Source organism: Culex pipiens, chromosome 3 (assembly GCF_016801865.2).
Source record: "Culex pipiens pallens isolate TS chromosome 3, TS_CPP_V2, whole genome shotgun sequence".
Classification (NCBI taxonomy): Eukaryota; Metazoa; Arthropoda; class Insecta; order Diptera; family Culicidae; genus Culex; species Culex pipiens.
Window position 1 is genome coordinate 80,864,214 of NC_068939.1, and position 17,953 is coordinate 80,882,166.

The 17,953-nt window shown below is 33.2% G+C and overlaps 2 protein-coding genes across 2 annotated transcripts in view; one reads left to right on the top strand and one right to left on the bottom strand.

The window, feature by feature from the left end:
- Positions 1-17,953, top strand: part of LOC120414196 (uncharacterized) — a 260,154-nt gene that overhangs the window by 96,509 nt on the left and 145,692 nt on the right. The gene's annotated exons all lie outside the window — the stretch shown is intronic.
- On the bottom strand, positions 7,881-8,642 carry LOC128093269 (uncharacterized). The gene is made up of 2 exons (XM_052709425.1): positions 8,464-8,642; positions 7,881-8,402 (listed from the first exon to the last, which is right to left on the bottom strand). The coding sequence occupies exons 1-2, from the start codon at positions 8,528-8,530 to the stop codon at positions 7,900-7,902; spliced, it is 570 nt and encodes a 189-aa protein (XP_052565385.1). The 5' UTR covers positions 8,531-8,642; the 3' UTR covers positions 7,881-7,899.

Consider the following 17,953-nt stretch of genomic DNA (forward strand, 5'->3'; position numbering starts at 1 on the left):
AATCGAAAAATGGACTGCATTTTTTTATTTTTGACTGAAATAGGTTTATAAACAATTAATTTTGTAAAATTAGAAAAAATCGAAAAAATCACCAAATTTATAACCATTTCCAGTAGATCTTATTTAACATTAAAAACTAGAACGTCCGATTTGAGCTTCTTGTTTGGTTTAAAATGCAATTAAAATAGATTTTTTTATTTATAAAATCAGCTTTAAAAAATTGGAAAAAAATTGTGAATTTTATCAACTTTCCTTAAAGTTTATATGCATATTGTTAAAAAAAAATTATACTTAGTTACGTAAATAATATTTTTCTTAGAAATTACAGCAGCAATTCAGTAATGGTTCATTAAACGTAAAAAAATGTGCACACTTTAAATCAAATTTCAACAAGAAAAAATTTCACAATAAAGTTACCTTGGAGTTCAAAAAAATATCCAACGCAATTATTCTTAAAACTCATTTTTAAAATAAGTGCATGGACCTTGTGTGATCTACCTTAGTACATGTTATACAAATTAAAAATAATTAATTTTAGACAAAATTTATCAGTTGGAAATATTACAAGCATAATTTGAAATCCTACCAAAGACACCCTGTATTATGATATGTTTTAGAAGACAGAAAATGCCATCTTTCGAGCTTTGGCATAAGTTGGTCAATTTCATTTGGCAGTGAGGCTAATGTTTCCAAAAAATGTTTAAAACAACCGTTTATGTTCAGCAAATTTTTCATAATAAGTGTAAGGGGTCACAAAAGATAAGTCAACATTATCAAATCAGATTTAGGGTATAGCTTATATACATTTTGAAGTGCTAAAATCGAAATTTTGTGGAAATTGGTCACTATTTACACTTAGAGTTTTGAGTGCCAACCGCGGGATTCAAACCGGTGACCCCTGGATTGTGAGTCCAGTGCGTGATCTGATTGATCTACTAAGACGAGCCATATTCAAAAGCAATAAATGATAGGCTGTTTCAGAATAGCCACTACTTGTCCCAACTAACATTTTTTCCCAGGAGTTCTACAAGAGCTCTTCAAGATAGCTACAGCATAGCAGTTTGGACCGCGGTAGGATAAAATTCTCTTCAAAACTTCTTCAGGAGTTTGGAAGAGAACTTGAATAGAATTTTATCCTACCGCGGTCCAAACTGCTATGCTGTAGCTATCTTGAAGAGCTCTTGTAGAACTCCTGGGAAAAAATGTTACTTGGGGTTCGACCAAAATTGCAATAATCATAAGCAGAATAGTTACACAGCACAGCAAATTACAAACGTCACCAGCAGTTCCTAACTCGCGTAAAATAATGGAACCGCCCATCAATAACAAATTTGGGGATGATTTTTTCCCAGTCCAACATCGCGCGTTTCGATACTGTTGACATTCTGTTACGTGGACATTATTCTCTGATACTGGAGCCATGTTTCACCACGCATACATTTTCGCAAACGCTTGCATATTATTTTTCGACAGCTCATTAATTTTTCGTCACAGTATTGTTCGCTGGTCCCCGCGAGATGTCCTCCCCCCAAAGGGAGAGGGTGGCCAACCCCTAGCGCTGGTGTGACAGATTTCTCCAGTTGCATTTATGGATGATGTGCAGCATGAAATTGAGGAGGAACCAAACAAAAAAAAAACAGTTGAAGATATTTGCAAAAGTTTTTCAAGAAATTAAAAAAAAGATGGATTTCAAAATTCTCAAAAAAAAATTCTTTGCTCAAAATTTATCAAAAAATATTAATGCATTTTCTACAGTGCCTTTCCCCCGTTCGCATAACAAACAAACGTTTGACATTTATGGCGGGAATATTTCGGATGAATTTTCGTTTTGCAATCGTTGCTGCTGACCACCCACCCCATCCGCGAAATTTGGTGCATCAATATTGAATCGGTTATGCGAAATTTGAAAACTGCAAACTACGCTGCCGGGGTCAACCGAATCGAGTTCAGAATTGTTGATTTTTCGAGTGACCAGAGCAATGGAGGGGAAATTTGTACCGAGCCAGGAAAACATAAATTGTTGCCGAGAATTGTGGAAAGAAGGTTTTTTTTTTCTTTTATGTGTATTTATCATTCATGGAAAAATATATTTGCTTACTGCGAAAAGTGATCCCGAGCAGACGGAAATAACTTGGGAAGGTCAGTTTTTGATATTGTGAGAAGATCGAAATGTGTTATTGGGATGATCGGATTAGTTGTTAAAATAACAAAAATCAATAACAAAGATTTGTTCGAAGAATAACTTAAACTGTTATTATGTTGTTATTGCAATAACAAACCAATAACACAGAAGGAATCATGAAGGAATAACAAGATTTGTTATTTTGTGCGGAGAGGTGGAGCAGCATAATAACAAAAATTGTTATTGAACTGGTATGTCTCCATAACAAAAAAAGTTATTGTTTTGGTTTATTTGCCATTTGCAAATAAACCTGCAGTTGCCATAACTCTTCTGTACTAGTCAGGGCTGCAGAGTCGGGTTCCTTCAAGCGACTTTGAATCCATACTTTGAAGACAACTCCAACTCTGGATGCAGGATATGACTTCAACGCCGACTTCAGCTCTCCAAAAATACCCGACTTCACAGATTCCGACTCCAAGTGAAAGTTGCTGAAAATTAGCTGAATCCGATGCCGTCTCCGAGGTCTCACTCCAGCTCGAACTTTAACGTCAGCTCCGACTTTCTTGCTCTGTGAAAATAATAACAGTTTTTGTTATTCACATTTCAAAAATTCTCAATAAATAAATCAATTCCCTTAGAGAGTATAACAAACTTAAAAAAAAACAACTTTCAAAAGTTAATTTTATCAGATTAATTTTAGCTTAAGGACCCCATTTCATGGCCAAAATAATGACCCCGACGAAAATGGTCAAAATTATCCCATAGTTCTAGCCAATTTTAGCAAAGTCCCTTAGGGGGTATATCAAATAATTAAAAAAATCAACTTTCAAAACTTCAACTTTTTAGAATAATTTTAGCTTAAGGACCCCATTTTATGGCTAAAATAATGATCCCGACGAAAATGGTCAAAATTATTCCATAGTTCTAGCCAATATTAGCAAAGTCCCTTAGGGGGTATATCAAATAATTAAAAAAATCAACTTTCAAAATTTCAACTTTTTAGAATAATTTTAGCTTAAGGACCCCATTTCATGGCCAAAATAATGACCCCGACGAAAATGGTCAAAATTATCCCATAGTTCTAGCCAATATTAGCAAAGTCCCTTAGGGGGTATATCAAATAATTAAAAAAAATCAACTTTCAAAATTTCAACTTTTTAGAATAATTTTAGCTTAAGGACCCCATTTCATGGCCAAAATAATGACCCCGACGAAAATGGTCAAAATTATCCCATAGTTCTAGCCAATTTTAGCAATGTCTCTTTGGGGGTATATCAAATAATTTAAAAAATCAACTTTAAAATTTTCAACTTTTTAGAATAAATTTAGCTTAAGGACCCCATTCTGTGGCTAAAATAATGATCCCGACGAAAATGGTCAAAATTATTCCATAGTTCTAGCCAATATTAGCAAAGTGCCTTAGGGGGTATATCAAATAATTAAAAAAAAATCAACCTTCAAAATTTCAACTTTTTAGAATAATTTCAGCTTAAGGACCCCATTTCATGGCCAAAATAATGACCCCGACGAAAATGGTCAATTTTAGCAATGTCCCTTAGGGGGTATATCAAATAATTAAAAAAATCAACTTTCAAAACTTCAACTTTTTAGAATAATTTTAGCTTAAGGACCCCATTTTATGGCTAAAATAATGACCCCGACGAAAATGGTCAAAATTATTCCATAGTTCTAGCCAATATTAGCAAAGTCCCTTAGGGGGTATATCAAATAATTAAAAAAAAATCAACTTTCAAAATTTCAACTTTTTAGAATAATTTTAGCTTAAGGACCCCATTTCATGGCCAAAATAATGACCCCGACGAAAATGATCAAAATTATCCCATAGTTGTAGCCAATTTTAGCAATGTCTCTTTGGGGGTATATCAAATAATTTAAAAAATCAACTTTAAAATTTTCAACTTTTTAGAATAAATTTAGCTTAAGGACCCCATTTTGTGGCTAAAATAATGATCCCGACGAAAATGGTCAAAATTATTCCATAGTTCTAGCCAATATTAGCAAAGTGCCTTAGGGGGTATATCAAATAATTAAAAAAAATCAACTTTCAAAATTTCAACTTTTTAGAATAATTTTAGCTTAAGGACCCCATTTCATGGCCAAAATAATGACCCCGACGAAAATGGTCAAAATTATCCCATAGTTCTAGCCAATTTTAGCAATGTCTCTTTGGGGGTATATCAAATAATTTAAAAAATCAACTTTAAAATTTTCAACTTTTTAGAATAAATTTAGCTTAAGGACCCCATTTTGTGGCTAAAATAATGATCCCGACGAAAATGGTCAAAATTATTCCATAGTTCTAGCCAATATTAGCAAAGTGCCTTAGGGGGTATATCAAATAATTAAAAAAAAATCAACCTTCAAAATTTCAACTTTTTAGAATAATTTTAGCTTAAGGACCCCATTTCATGGCCAAAATAATGACCCCGACGAAAATGGTCAATTTTAGCAAAGTCTCTTAGGGGGTATGTCAAATAATTTAAAAAAATCAACTTTAAAATTTTCAACTTTTTAGAATAATTTTAGCTTAAGGACCCCATTTCATGGCCAAAATAATGACCCCGACGAAATTGGACAAAATTATACCAAAGATCTAAACATATTAAACAAAATAAAAAATAATAACAAATTGTGTTATGGACACTTAAAAACTTTTCCATTTGTGCGATTTATGGTAATTTTATTTCTAAGTCAGAATACCAAAGGAATAACAAATCTTGTTATTAGGAGATTTTTTGAAATGTATAACATTTCCTCTTATTAGCGTGTTATTAAACATTTTCAGTATAATAGCACTTCAATACCAAATCTTGTTATTTTATCAGAAACTGTTATTATTTTTTCTTCTTGAAGTTGAAGTTCAGGATAAAATAATAACACTTTTTGTTATTTTAACAGGATTTGTTATTGAAATATTATTAATTTTGTTATTACCGCCTGCCCGGGATGCGTTTCATGATTTCTTGATGTTTCGAATGAAAAGGTTGTTTGTGTGGGAATTGAAATCGGCAAACAACTTTGCAATCCCTTTCCTACGAACACAAAATCTCCTTAAAAGCTGGTAGAATTTTTTTTCTTTTTATGTCAAATAGAGTGATTTTATAATTTATATAGTAGAATTCGCATTTTCGTACATTTTTTGTTTAATTTATTATCAAAACTTTCTTTTTTGTTATAGAAGAAGCCATTGTGGGTCATTAGTTTTGCTTTTTCATGATTATTTATGTTTATTTGTTGTACAATTTTCTTAACTAATAACAAAATGCAGAATTTTGGAAATTCTAACAGCCACAAATTAATTGAAACTGACTCAGTGGAGGAAAATACATTTTTAAGGAAAATATTAAAAAATTGGAAATAAAAATACCAACTTCATTTTAAGATGCCACCAGAATTTCACAGATTAAATTCTCACAGAAAGAAGTTGATGCAACTGCAAATTTAAGCTGTTTTCAACGCGATTTTTTGCAAATTTAAAAAAAAGCATTACTGAGTTAGATTTTCCATAGAAACGTTCATTCCTCCGTTTTAGTTCGGCGTTCATGTGTTTGCTCAACTAAAAAACCAAAACAGAGCCAAAAGCACTACTGTTTGATGCTGAAGTGCTGAAAAGTTGAAGATTTCATCTTTAATATGAGTGCTATAATGAACTATTTGCAATTCTGTCGTTAAATTGCGTATTTTTCCTGTCATTCTTGACCGACGAAACAGCTAACCTTTCTCTATCAAGAATAACAGAAACGAAAATTACCGTGAAATGGGGTAACTTTGATTTTCGAATTCAGTTTAAAATTCAATATAAATCGACAATTTTATCAACAAAACTATTTTTAACGAATTTCAGCAAAAAATCAGTCTTTCGAACAATTTTACTTGAAATTTATATGTATTTTGTTAAAAAGCTTATGAACTTTTTGAATATTTTAGCATTTTTACTCAATGTTAAACTAGCGCTGTAAAAACCTTCTCTTTGCAACTTGCTGCATAATTTATAATTTTTGCAATTCCACTGTGAAACTTTCAACTTTTCCTGTCCTTCTGGAGAAACGAAACGGCCTACTTTTCCCTACCAAAAATAATAGAATGGAAAATTAATACCTTTCAATACCAATGCTGAAAAGTTCTACTTTTTAGCACTGTAATTGGTGCTGAAAAGTTACATTTTTCAATATTTTTCTGTTTTAAACGGTGAATTTACTAAATACATTAATGTTTGACATAAAATTCCATTCTAGAACCATTTTTCGAAATGGCAAAAATTGTTGTAAGCAACTCGTTGGAAAACTTGATTTTTCAGCAATCGTCGTTTTTATCCAACTCGGCAAACCTCCTTGGATAAATGTACGACTCGTGCTGAAAAAGTCTTCTTTTTGCAACTTGTTGCATAAACTACTATTTCAGCAATGTAAATTTTGGTGATGACATCTGAAAGTATTCTGAATTTTTGAGCAAACTTTTCACAATTTTATTTTTGTGACGTTGAATATCGGGCTTGAAAAGAATTGTATTCGATAATAAAAATGTTTTTTTAAGTTTCACTGATATCTTGTATTTTGGATATTTTGGATTGGTGATTGAAGAAGCTGCAAGGTGTTATGTTATGCATGACCATTATGGCAAAGAACTTAGCAATATATGGTTTTTTTTTCAGGGTTATCATAATTTCACGTGAGGAATTGTGTTCATGTTTAGTTCATGTTTTAGATCATTCTAAAACAAATCAAACTTGAATAACGCAAAATTATAACTTAAGGAATGTGTATAAAACGTGTATTTTGGGCATGAATGATTCATCTCTGGCCGGGAAAAATATATTGCATCAAAAGCATCAATAGTTGAGAAGCAACACAACCTGGTTAAAATTTTTGCTTACCAATATGACATTATGTCCAGCACTCATCCATGTATCGTTGTTGGATCAACATGAAGGACGAAAAACTTGCAAGGATGTGCTTTCAAACTACAGTAAAGGAAGCAAATTTTGACTGTAAACAGTTAATAAATCTATTTTATGAATAACCTTCGAATGCCACACGTTGCACATGGTGTTGCATTATTTGCTGCACACTCTCCCTTACAAAAAGCTCCACCTTGCATATACCTGCCGTTTCGTCTCGTCGTATGTGATCGATGATAATGAAATACATTTTAATGTTCGACTTTTAGTTTGGAAATTCTAAATTATTTTGTAAAGATTGATAAAAACGTTTTGTTAAGCTGACCATACTGCACATAAGGGTGGTTCAAATTGTAGACATTGGGACTTAAAGATTCTTTGTCACGCGAAAAAAATGCATTAAAAAAATTGTGGTATGTGGCAACATTTTAGATTTGGAGCTTCGTATATCTGTAAACGCATCAAGAAATCGTTTTAAAAAAATGCGTCCTTTAAACCCAAAATTCACATGTGACAACATAGCATGATCACGACAACATACTGATGATGAAGCTTATATGTGCTGGCTTTTGAAATATTGATTAAATGCCACGCAACTTCGGCAGCCGCTCAAAATGTCACATGAGCTTACGCAATTCTGCGGCCACTGGCGACGACGACGACGGTCATCAGAACAGCTGCGGCCATCTGGGTCTGGGATGTGGGTTTGCACAGGATTTGCATCCAAGGATGGCTTTTTTTCTGTGTTAGTGAAAGTTGTCTGCCCTGGTTCACTGCAAAAAAGTTGCGGCTTCGAAAAGTGTGTTTTGAGGACAATGTGTTTTTTTTGACAATTTTTTAAGAAACGCTTTATTCAAAGTCACCAAAACTCGCTACCAGCTTCCTTCGCCCTCCTAATCCGATCCAGGGCACCACCAACCGCTTCACGACTCCCTTTAGAAGTTTCCGCATTTCCCTCGTCCGACTCACAAACCATCCGGTTTTCGTCCGGACTCAACGTCGCAACATCCACCATGCCGGTCCCCTTGTCGCGGGAGGTCCGATCCACCACAAAGTGGACGTGCTTCACCAGGGTAGTCGGTTCCATCGGCAGGCCAATCCGGCGCAAATGATAGGCCAAATCTTCGGTTGAGGTTTGCTTTTCGTAGTGGAACCAGAATGGGTCCGAAGGTTGGGCACCGTCTCCCGGTTGGAGTTGACCCAGGATGGTAACGAGTTGTTGGAGCAGCTGGGGGAGGTCGTTCTGGGGTGGGGGTTGAAGTTGGTTCGGGATGTGGGTTAGGTACCAGGTTCGCCGATCCAGGATGTTCCGCTGGTCCTGCTGGGTGAGGATGAAGTTGTCGTTGCCGATCGTGATGGGGACTAGGAAGACGGAGGAATTTGAATTAAAAGAGGTTAATTTAGAATTATTCGGCAATCTCACAGTGAACGGGATCGGCAAATAGTTCTAAAGTGTTCTGAACTGAATGAATCGGATTGGTGTTGGACATCTTAAGAGTATTTTTATAGGGATTTTCTGCTTTCAATTTTACACTTGTAATTTTGATGTTTCCGTTACCAAAACTGACAAAAGTTGGCAATTGTTCTTCATGGCCAACTTTTTACGATTTGAAAAGCAATAAAAATAAAATACTCATGAATAAAAACTTGAAAGAAAATTCAAAAAGAAGTGGATACGTGAAATACGCTTTGGAAAGACTTCTTTTGTTTAACGTAGAAGTGTAACTCATCATATACATTGCGCTCCGTTTAAGTTACTGTAAATTGATCTTATTTTTTTACTATAGAATTTCAAAGTCTCAGAATATTGATTTAGCGCCATGTTGTTAAAAGACAAAAAGCTCTTCTTTAAAGTTTTAACTTGAAAAATATTATAACAATTTCGTTTTGAAGACCCCTAAATCGGTGTATGGATAAATCAATGATGTACTTATTTGAACATAAGATATCGATGAACAGGGTTTCACTACTATAAAAAAGTCAATTCGCGAAAACGTAGAAATTTCTCAGTAGCATTACCGTGAAAAAAATTTAAGGCATTTTGTGATAAATTTTATAAAGAATGATTAAAATACGAAATAAAATATTTTTCTCCCTTAAACTTCGACAAAGGTCAAGGGACAAATAATGTAAATAACATTTATAATATAAAATATAATAAAATATTTTTTTAATTGCAAACCAGACAACGATTGGAATACATTTGTACACAGTGAACAAATCACGGCAATATTAATTCAAGACCACTTTTTTTTTACTTTTCTCAGCATTCCAAAAATAAAAAAAAGTGTGCAAACATGGGCACTTATTTAAAAAAAATAATAACATAATAACTACGACTATTTTTAAAAAAGTTACCTAAAAATTACTATAACCTAGAAACGGTGCTTTATCAAAATTTCACTAAAATACTTTTTGATGCAAATTCGACTTTAAATCGAAAAAATGCAGTTGAAAATTTTTAGCGAACAATATTTTGATTTTTTGAAAAAAATAGTATTGATTCAAAAATTCATAACACGTTCAAATATTTTTTGCACATTCTGGAAATTTCTGAAAAGTTGGCATTTGATGTCCCCTGAAACATATAAAAAAAGAAATATAAAAATAGTGTTTTTTGCAAATAAAATTTTCGATACAAAAAGTGAAATAAAAATCACAAAAATTTGTTTTACCGCGTATCATTTTTTTTTCAGTGTAGTCCTTATCCATACCTACAACTTTGCCGAGGACACCAAATCGATCAAAAAAAAAACCTTCAAAAGATACACATTTTAGATTATTCATATGGGTCATTCCATCTGAAGCGGAACAGCATTTGAAAATTACCATCTCCGATTCTGCTTAAATTTGGCAGAGCTATTGAGACTATCAAAACATGCAAAAATCCAGAATTTCATCCAAATCGGACCATCCCCTCAATTTTTGTACCCTCCAAAAAAATCGATTTTTTGGCGATTTTTGAGCGAAACCCCTATCTTCAAACGACGATAACTCAGGAACCAGAAATCTTAGAGGGTCGGTCTTAGTCTCAATTTTGAAGGAAATTGGACGTAGAATCCATTTCCGTAATCAAAATTTAGTTTAAAATATTTTTTCTACCTGTATTGCACAATTGAAAACTTTAAATGGCCATATCTCAAAACAGCTCTATTTATTTTTTTTAAATTTGACCTCACCATCGCATTCCTCGGCCAATTTTACATAAGAATTACTTATCGACAGAAAGGAATATGTTTCGTTCCAGAGATATCGAATTTTAAAGTATTTGAGATTACCTACACTCGCCGCATCTGCTAGAAGCACTCAGTCGTGCTGCTCGATAATTACTATCTTTTGTTCTGTAAGATGAATTATTTTTATAATTTTATACGATTTTGAGATAATCAATACCTTGAACAATCTATTTTTTGTGTTAGGAATATTTATTGGGTAATTTTCATTTTTTTGCCGAGCCACGTAGCCTAATGGTAACGCTCCCACCTAGTAAGCGGTAGATCGGGGTTCAAATCCGTGCTCGGACCAACACAACTGGTGATCGTTTCTCTTCTGGATTCGATTGCTTAGTAAACGGAAGGTAGTGTATCGTCACAAACTGGACCTTATCACGTCACCTTAGGGAGGCGACCTATGGAATGTTAACATTAACCTTAAAATGTTAACATTAAGTTGAGAATGAAATTGCCACCGAATCCGCTTTGTAAATGCCGGCCCCGATACTCTTCAAGGGTGTTTCCCTCAGGAACTGGGAAAGATTTACTTTTTTATAAAGTTTTTACAATACAATTTTCAAACAATTATTATTATTTTTCTATTATTATATTAGGAAAAATATAAATCCTAATTCCTCATTTCTTCCCACTTTATCAAATTATTTCTTTTATTTTTTCTTTTATTTGAAGCGAGAACAAATGTATGGCTGTAGTAGATGAAATAATTCTTATGGGTTCTAGAGCTTTTGCCATGTGCGGTAGCGAAATAGTGTCATTCAGCAAAAACCCCAAAATCTGCCTTACGGTTTGAAAGATTGATCATATTAAACCGATTTTTTATATTGTGAGCCAGTTTCATCTGAATAAATGATAATTTTTTTCAATTCTGGTACATTTAATTTCAAAAACAAAACCAAATACTTCTGATACATGTGGACAGCAACTGTATCGTTTTCCAATATTTCGAAATGATTGACAAACAAAAAAAGATTATTGTTCGGACGGTGTCGAAATCAACACAACTGAATTTGATCTTCATCAGGTAATAAATCAGATTAATCTTTGTGATTTTCTTACATTTTTCAGTTTTATACTTTCCAGAAATCCTCCTCCTTAATCATGCTTCACGAGAGTTTTATTCATGTTAATTCATAATTTTTAACACGATAATGTATCGTACACTTTTTCTTAAGTGTTACTTACAAGATCAATTGCAATTTCTTGCTAGCTCTGCGGGAATTAAATTATGCCCTGTATTGCGTGTCGTTCTTGCTCTGTCCTGTGGGCTAATTTGCTAATGATTATTTGGGATGAAATCTTATTTCAATAAATAACCAGGTAGCAGTTATTGATCAGCACGACTGAGTGCTTCTAGCAGATGCGGCGAGTGTAGGTAATCTCAAATACTTAAAACTTTAAAATTCGATATCTCTGGAACGGAACATATTCCTTTCTGTCAATAGTTGATTCTTATGTAAAATTGTTCGGGGAATACGATGGTGAGGTCAAATTCAAAAAATAAATAGGGCTGTTTTGAGATACGGCCATTTAAAGTTTTCAATTGCGCAATACAGGTAGAAAACATATTTTAATCCAAATTTTGATCACGGAAATGGATTCTACGTCCAATTTCCTTCAAAATTGAGTCTAAGACCGACTCTCTAAGATTTGTGGTTCCTGAGTTATCGTCGTTTGAAGATAGGGGTTTCGCTCAAAAATCGCCAAAAAGTCGATTTTTTGGGAGTGTACACAACTGGAGGGGGAGGTCCAATTTGGATAGTCTCAACAGCTCTGCCAAATTTGAGCAGAATCGGAGATGGTAATTTTCAAATTTGCATTTTTTCTTGCACACTTCAGGTGGAATGACCCATATATCATTTTTGTATGGACAGCTGCCAAATTTGTATGGAAAATTATATGGACAAACTAATGATGCAAAATGGCTTCTTCGGGCATACCGAAAGCACCAAAAAAGTTTCAGCCGGATTAAAAAATACAAAAATTAAAATTAACAAAAAGACCGATTTCGTAGAGAATTGGTCTGCTTTATAAGAATAAACTACTACTAAATATTTTTCTATTTTCAGGTAAGACTCATCACAACCATTCACCATTTGGATATGCTGGATCGAAAAAGGTTTGTCATCGTAAAATCAGACCGTTTTAACAGAAAATTCTTAAAAATAATCAAATTTTTTTTTGTTTCACAACTTTGAAAACGATCTTCAAAACTGGTGGAATACTGTTGAAATGCCTTATGAAAACACTTAATATATTTGCTCATAACCTTTGCCGCCCTTATGTTAATCCACAAGCCCATCCAGGGAAAGTGCAAGCACGTCAAGTTTCACTTTCTGCCGTCTCCAAGAGCACATCTCCCTGAATCCCTTTGCCTTGGATGCTGCAGCCCGATAGACGCGTCAACAATGACTGAACATGGCTAACCTTGACTCAACCCAGCAAATCGATTAGCGTAAATATTTGAACATCTCGTGCCAAGTGTCCACTTTTCACCTTCCTCCACCCTAAGCTGGGAGTGACATGCCAGGAAGGTGGTACTTTCGAAAAAAAAACCTCTCGCTTCAACGAGCGGAACCAATTCAAACATTTAACACAGCGACTCGGCACACCGGGGCTAACTTAGTTGCAGTGTCTAGGTCATCAAACCATTCGTCGGGGACTCGTGTTTATGTTTATGATTTTTCTCTCTCTCTCTCTCTCGGGGCACCTGCTGTGGAAATGTTCGACCGGAATGTGTGAGGTTCGAGTTGACAAATTGGTCTCTGGGAGAAATTTTTCAGCGGAGGGTTTTTATTTTTTGCTGCCCGTTTTTTCCGCTTTTATTGAAGTTATGGGATTTTATCGTGATGTGTCGCAATTGGGCATTTTTTTATCACGAGCTCTGATGATGTTTGTGATGTTCGACTAGTCGTTGAAATGTTGTTAGTAGACTGTTGGGAGGGGGAGGGGGATGGAAACTCCCAGGTGATGTAGATTTATGTTTTGTGACTAGCCAACAGGTTAGCAAGAGTGTGTTTTTTTGGGGAGAGTGATGTGTAATTTTTGGTGATATATGTTAGGGTAATCATCGTGGGGATTTAGATTTGTGTATTAGAGATTACTTGTGACTAGGAGAGTTTATTTTATTTTGAGTAAAATACTTTGGGTACAGTTGACTCTCCTCGATATCCATCCATATTGCTCCATCTGTCAATTATTCTGTAAGTCCCTTGAAGGCAGGCTATGATTTTTTTCGTTCCATTATTTAATATATCCCGCTCGCGACGGTCTCTTCAATATCGACGCAAGGAGAGTCCACTGTAATAACGAAAACATCATGATTCGCAAAAAAAGTTGTCCGATCTGGCTCTAAATTGGACTTGGCCGAAATAATTAGACCCGTTTTTTGTTTGTTTAGCCCTACGCCGTGTTAGGGTGGTCCAAAAAATGGCAATTTCCGTCAATTTCCGCAAAAACCACATTAAAAAAAATCCTTTCACTTGCGTTACAGAGAGCTAAATTCGATTGAAATGGCACGGAGTTAGGTTTTTTTAAATGTGGTTTTTGCGAAAATCGACATAAAAGCATTTTTGTGGACCACCCTAATACGACGGAGGTCACTCTAAGGGCCAAACAAAAAAAAAACGTCCAATTATTTCGGCCAAGGAACCCCCACTTCAACTTTGATCCCGACCGTTCAGCTTATAGGATTTTGGCTATATGGGAGACATTGGTTATAATCCTATGAAAAATCATCCAAACTAAAGTATTTTAGCATCGGGATGATTTCAGCTATCCTTTGCAATTATAATTACATGATTATTTTTTCCTGTATTTTGAAAATGCAATGTTTCTCGAAAAAATACTAAAAATAATTGTGTCTGCTATAATACGGGTATTTTATGATCAGGATTTTTTCCATAAATTCAGGAGTTATAACACACATTTTTCAAAATACTGAAAATTTTCACAAAACTACGTATTTTCGCAAAATACTAAAAATTACAGTTTTCTACAATATGAGTATCAAATGATCGGGATTTGTTTATATATTTTGAAAGTGATACACATATTAGTGAAAAACTTACAAAATTTTACAAAACTACGTTTTTTTAAAAAAAAAACTCAAAATTTAAGTTTTATACAATATGGGTATTAAATGATGGCGATTTTTTTTCGTATATTTCGATAGTAATAATATTTTTTGTGAAATACTACAAGTTCAACAAAACTACGTATTTTCGAAAAAAAAACACTAAAAATGTATGTTCTTACAATATGGGTGTCAAATGATCGTGATTTTTCATACCTTTCGAAATTTTTTACACATCTTCTTGAAAATACTCAAAATTTTCATAAAATCACGTATTTTTAAAATAAAAAATAAAAATGTAAGTTTTTTTATACAATGGGTATCAAATGATCGTTCCAAAAGTAAGGCCATTGCAAATATTTTTTGAAGTTTATGTCCCTCGGCTCAGATCAAAGTCGAGGGGGGGGGCAAAACAATAAAAAAATATAAAAATTGAAAGTACAACCCTAGGTTTCAACATTTGGATGAAAAAAGTGTTATAAAAATGCATTTTACAGGCATACAGTTGCTTTCCAATCATTAGTTTTGAAAATGTCGAGGTATTGACGGAATTTTTTTTTTCGCAAAAAAAAAACTTTTTGTGGGAAAAAGGAGTTCAAACATGCTAAAAAAGATTATAAACGCGGGAAAATGCATTTTAACTGGTTTTCAGTTGATTAAACTTTAATTTTCATTAAAATTTTGAAGTTTTTCGCAAAAAATTTTTTTTTGCCCCCTGATTATTCAGGCCAACTTTCAAGGTGGGGCGACATAAACTTTGAAAAATATTTGCAACGGCCTAATAACAAAAAAAATTGAAAACACTCGAAATTTTCACAAAACTACGTATTTTCAAAAAATACTTAAAAAAATAAGTTTTTTACAAGCAAAAAGCAAAAGGCATATGAAAAAACTGAAATTTTGAGTATTTTTTCAAAAGTACGTAGTTTTGTGCAAATTTTGAATATTAAAAAAATCTATCCTTCTTTTTTATATTTTTATTATATTTTTTTTGTGTTTTTACTTTCGAATGTATGAAAAAATCTTGATCATTTGATATCTATATTGTAAAAAACTGAAATTTTTAGTATTTTTCCGAAAATACATGGTTTTGTGAAAATTTTGGTAAGCTATTTTAATTTTTAGCTGCCTCAACGAATTAGCCATTATTAATTTAACCATTGATTGTTTGATTTGCCTCGAAAAGCTTCTCCGCAAAGTGATAAAAAGTTTAAATTAAATTCAGCTAGCAATTTCTCTGGGTTGATTTCTCGATTTATTTTTTTCGCCCAGCCTTTAGTTTCAAAATCCACTTGGAAACAATACTTAGATAGAAATTATTCAGACTTTGTGAACTTATGCAAAATGTTGCCGAAAATTAATCTGAGATGAAGGCATAGTTAATCGTTATAGTATTGTGGCAATCTTACTATGTTTCAAAAATTTGTTGCATAGTTTTGACTTCGTATTTTTGTTGCCTTTAAAAATAGGAAATCACTTAAAATTTGTGTTACCTATTTATTTAGATTTGGCTCCCATTTTTAAATTAAAAGTTAAGTTTAATTTTTCAATATTGATTTTTTTTATACAAATCAGTAAATGTTACATTTAGGCATAGACAATTTGGTTTTAAAGTAATATAAAGATCTTGTTTTACATGAAAGTGGTGCATCAAAATGAATCAGCAAGATTGTGTGACACAATTATACTGACTGACTTCCTGGATGGCAACTATTATTTAAACACGAGTTTTATAACTTTACAAGGTAAAGGAGCATCTTCACAAAAAAGCATCAACACGGTTGGGTACTATGCTGAACAACTTGTAGAACAAATTTTGTCAACAAAAAAATCGCAAGATCAAGACGTTTATGGGAATTGCCTCCATAAACATATTTATGAATAGTAACAATAAAAAAAATCATCATTATTTTTTTTTCTCAAAATAAGGGCTTAATCATCTAACATTCTCAAAATCGAACAGATTCAAAATCTCTCAAAATATATGGGTTATTCTCTACCAACTCACACGAAATCGGGAAAAGTTGCCCCGACCCCTCTTCGATTTGCCTGAAACTTTGTCCTATGGGATAACTTTTGTCCCTGATCACGAATCCGAGGTCCGTTTTTTGATATCTCGTGACGGAGGGGCGGTACGACCCCTTCCATTTTTGAACATGCGAAAAAAGAGGTGTTTTTCAATAATTTGCAGCCTGAAACGGTTATGAGATAGAAATTTGGTGTCAAAGGGACTTTTATGTAAAATTAGACGCTCGATTTGATGGCGTACTCAGAATTCCGAAAAAACGTATTTTTCATCGAAAATAATTTTTTTTTTTTAAATTTCTCCCATTTTTCGTTAATCGACTATAATTTTTTTTTGGAACATATCATTTTATGGGAAATTTAATGTACTTTTCGAATCTACATTGACCCAGAAGGGTCATTTTTCATTTAGAACAAAATTTTTCATTTTAAAATTTCGTTTTTTTCTAACTTTGCAGGGTTATTTTTTAGAGAGTAACAATGTTCTACAAAGTTGTTATCGCGATTTTACGAAATTTTTTTTTTGAAAAAGTTGGTCGTCGTCGATCATGGCCGTTCATCGTCACCCGCGACAGACACGAACGACGACATAAAGAGAAACACAAAAAGTAACTTTTTCAAAACTTTTTTTCGTAAAATCGTAATAACTCGTGATGTTTGTAAGCAAACCCCTTATGTCCCCTTATATATTAAATTTTTTGTAATTTTCTGCTCTACAACTTTGTAGAACATTGTTACACTCTAAAAAATAACCCTGTAAAGTTAGAAAAAACACGAAATTTTAAAATGAAATTTTTTGTTCTAAATGAAAAAATGACCCTTCTGGGTAAATGTAGATTCGAAAAGTATATTAAATTTCCCATAAAATGATATGTTCAAAAAAAATTTTACAGTCGAGTAACGGAAAATGGGACAATTTTTAAAACTTTTTTAGTGGTTTTTTCGATGAAAAATACTTTTTTTCGGAATTCTGAGTACGCCATCAAATCGGACGTCTAATTTTACATAAAAGTCCCTTTGACACCAAATTTCTATCTCATAACCGTTTCAGGCTGCAAATTATTGAAAAACACCTCTTTATCAAAAAACGGACCTCGGATTCGTGATCAGGGACAAAAGTTACCCCTTAGGACAAAGTTTCACGCAAATCGAAGAGGGGTCGGGGCAACTGCTGTGTGAGTTGGCGGAGAATTATTTGAATGTATTCGAACTTTTTTTTCAATTTTACATACATTTCCTTTTTTTTTTTTTTTGAATCTCCTTTAATTTCGGATTTTTGAATCATGGACATTTTTATTTTTTTTTTATTTTCTTAATCATAAAATTCTATTTCAACGGTCCCATTTTATTCAAATTAAAGTGGTTGAACACTTGTTTCTTAACCAAATGTATTTTCTCAATTTTCAATTTCTGGCATCTATGATTTAAAATTTCCAAATCCCTTTAGATTAGTTTTGGACTGATAAACAATTAAAAATAAGCTGATGAAGAAAAAAATCGTCATTCGATTATCCGATGCAAATTTTTCCGCGGGTTTCGGACAATCGAGTCCAAACTGTACCTCTTTTGTACCAGTATTGCTC

Bases quoted from the DNA above. Each gene is read 5' to 3' on its own strand.
- LOC128093269 (XM_052709425.1), bottom strand. From the start codon at position 8,530: ATGTCCAACACCAATCCGATTCATTCAGTTCAGAACACTTTAGAACTA. The intron at 8,403-8,463 runs GTGAGATTGCCG...CCGTCTTCCTAG, and splicing joins ATTTGCCGATCCCGTTCACT to TCCCCATCACGATCGGCAAC.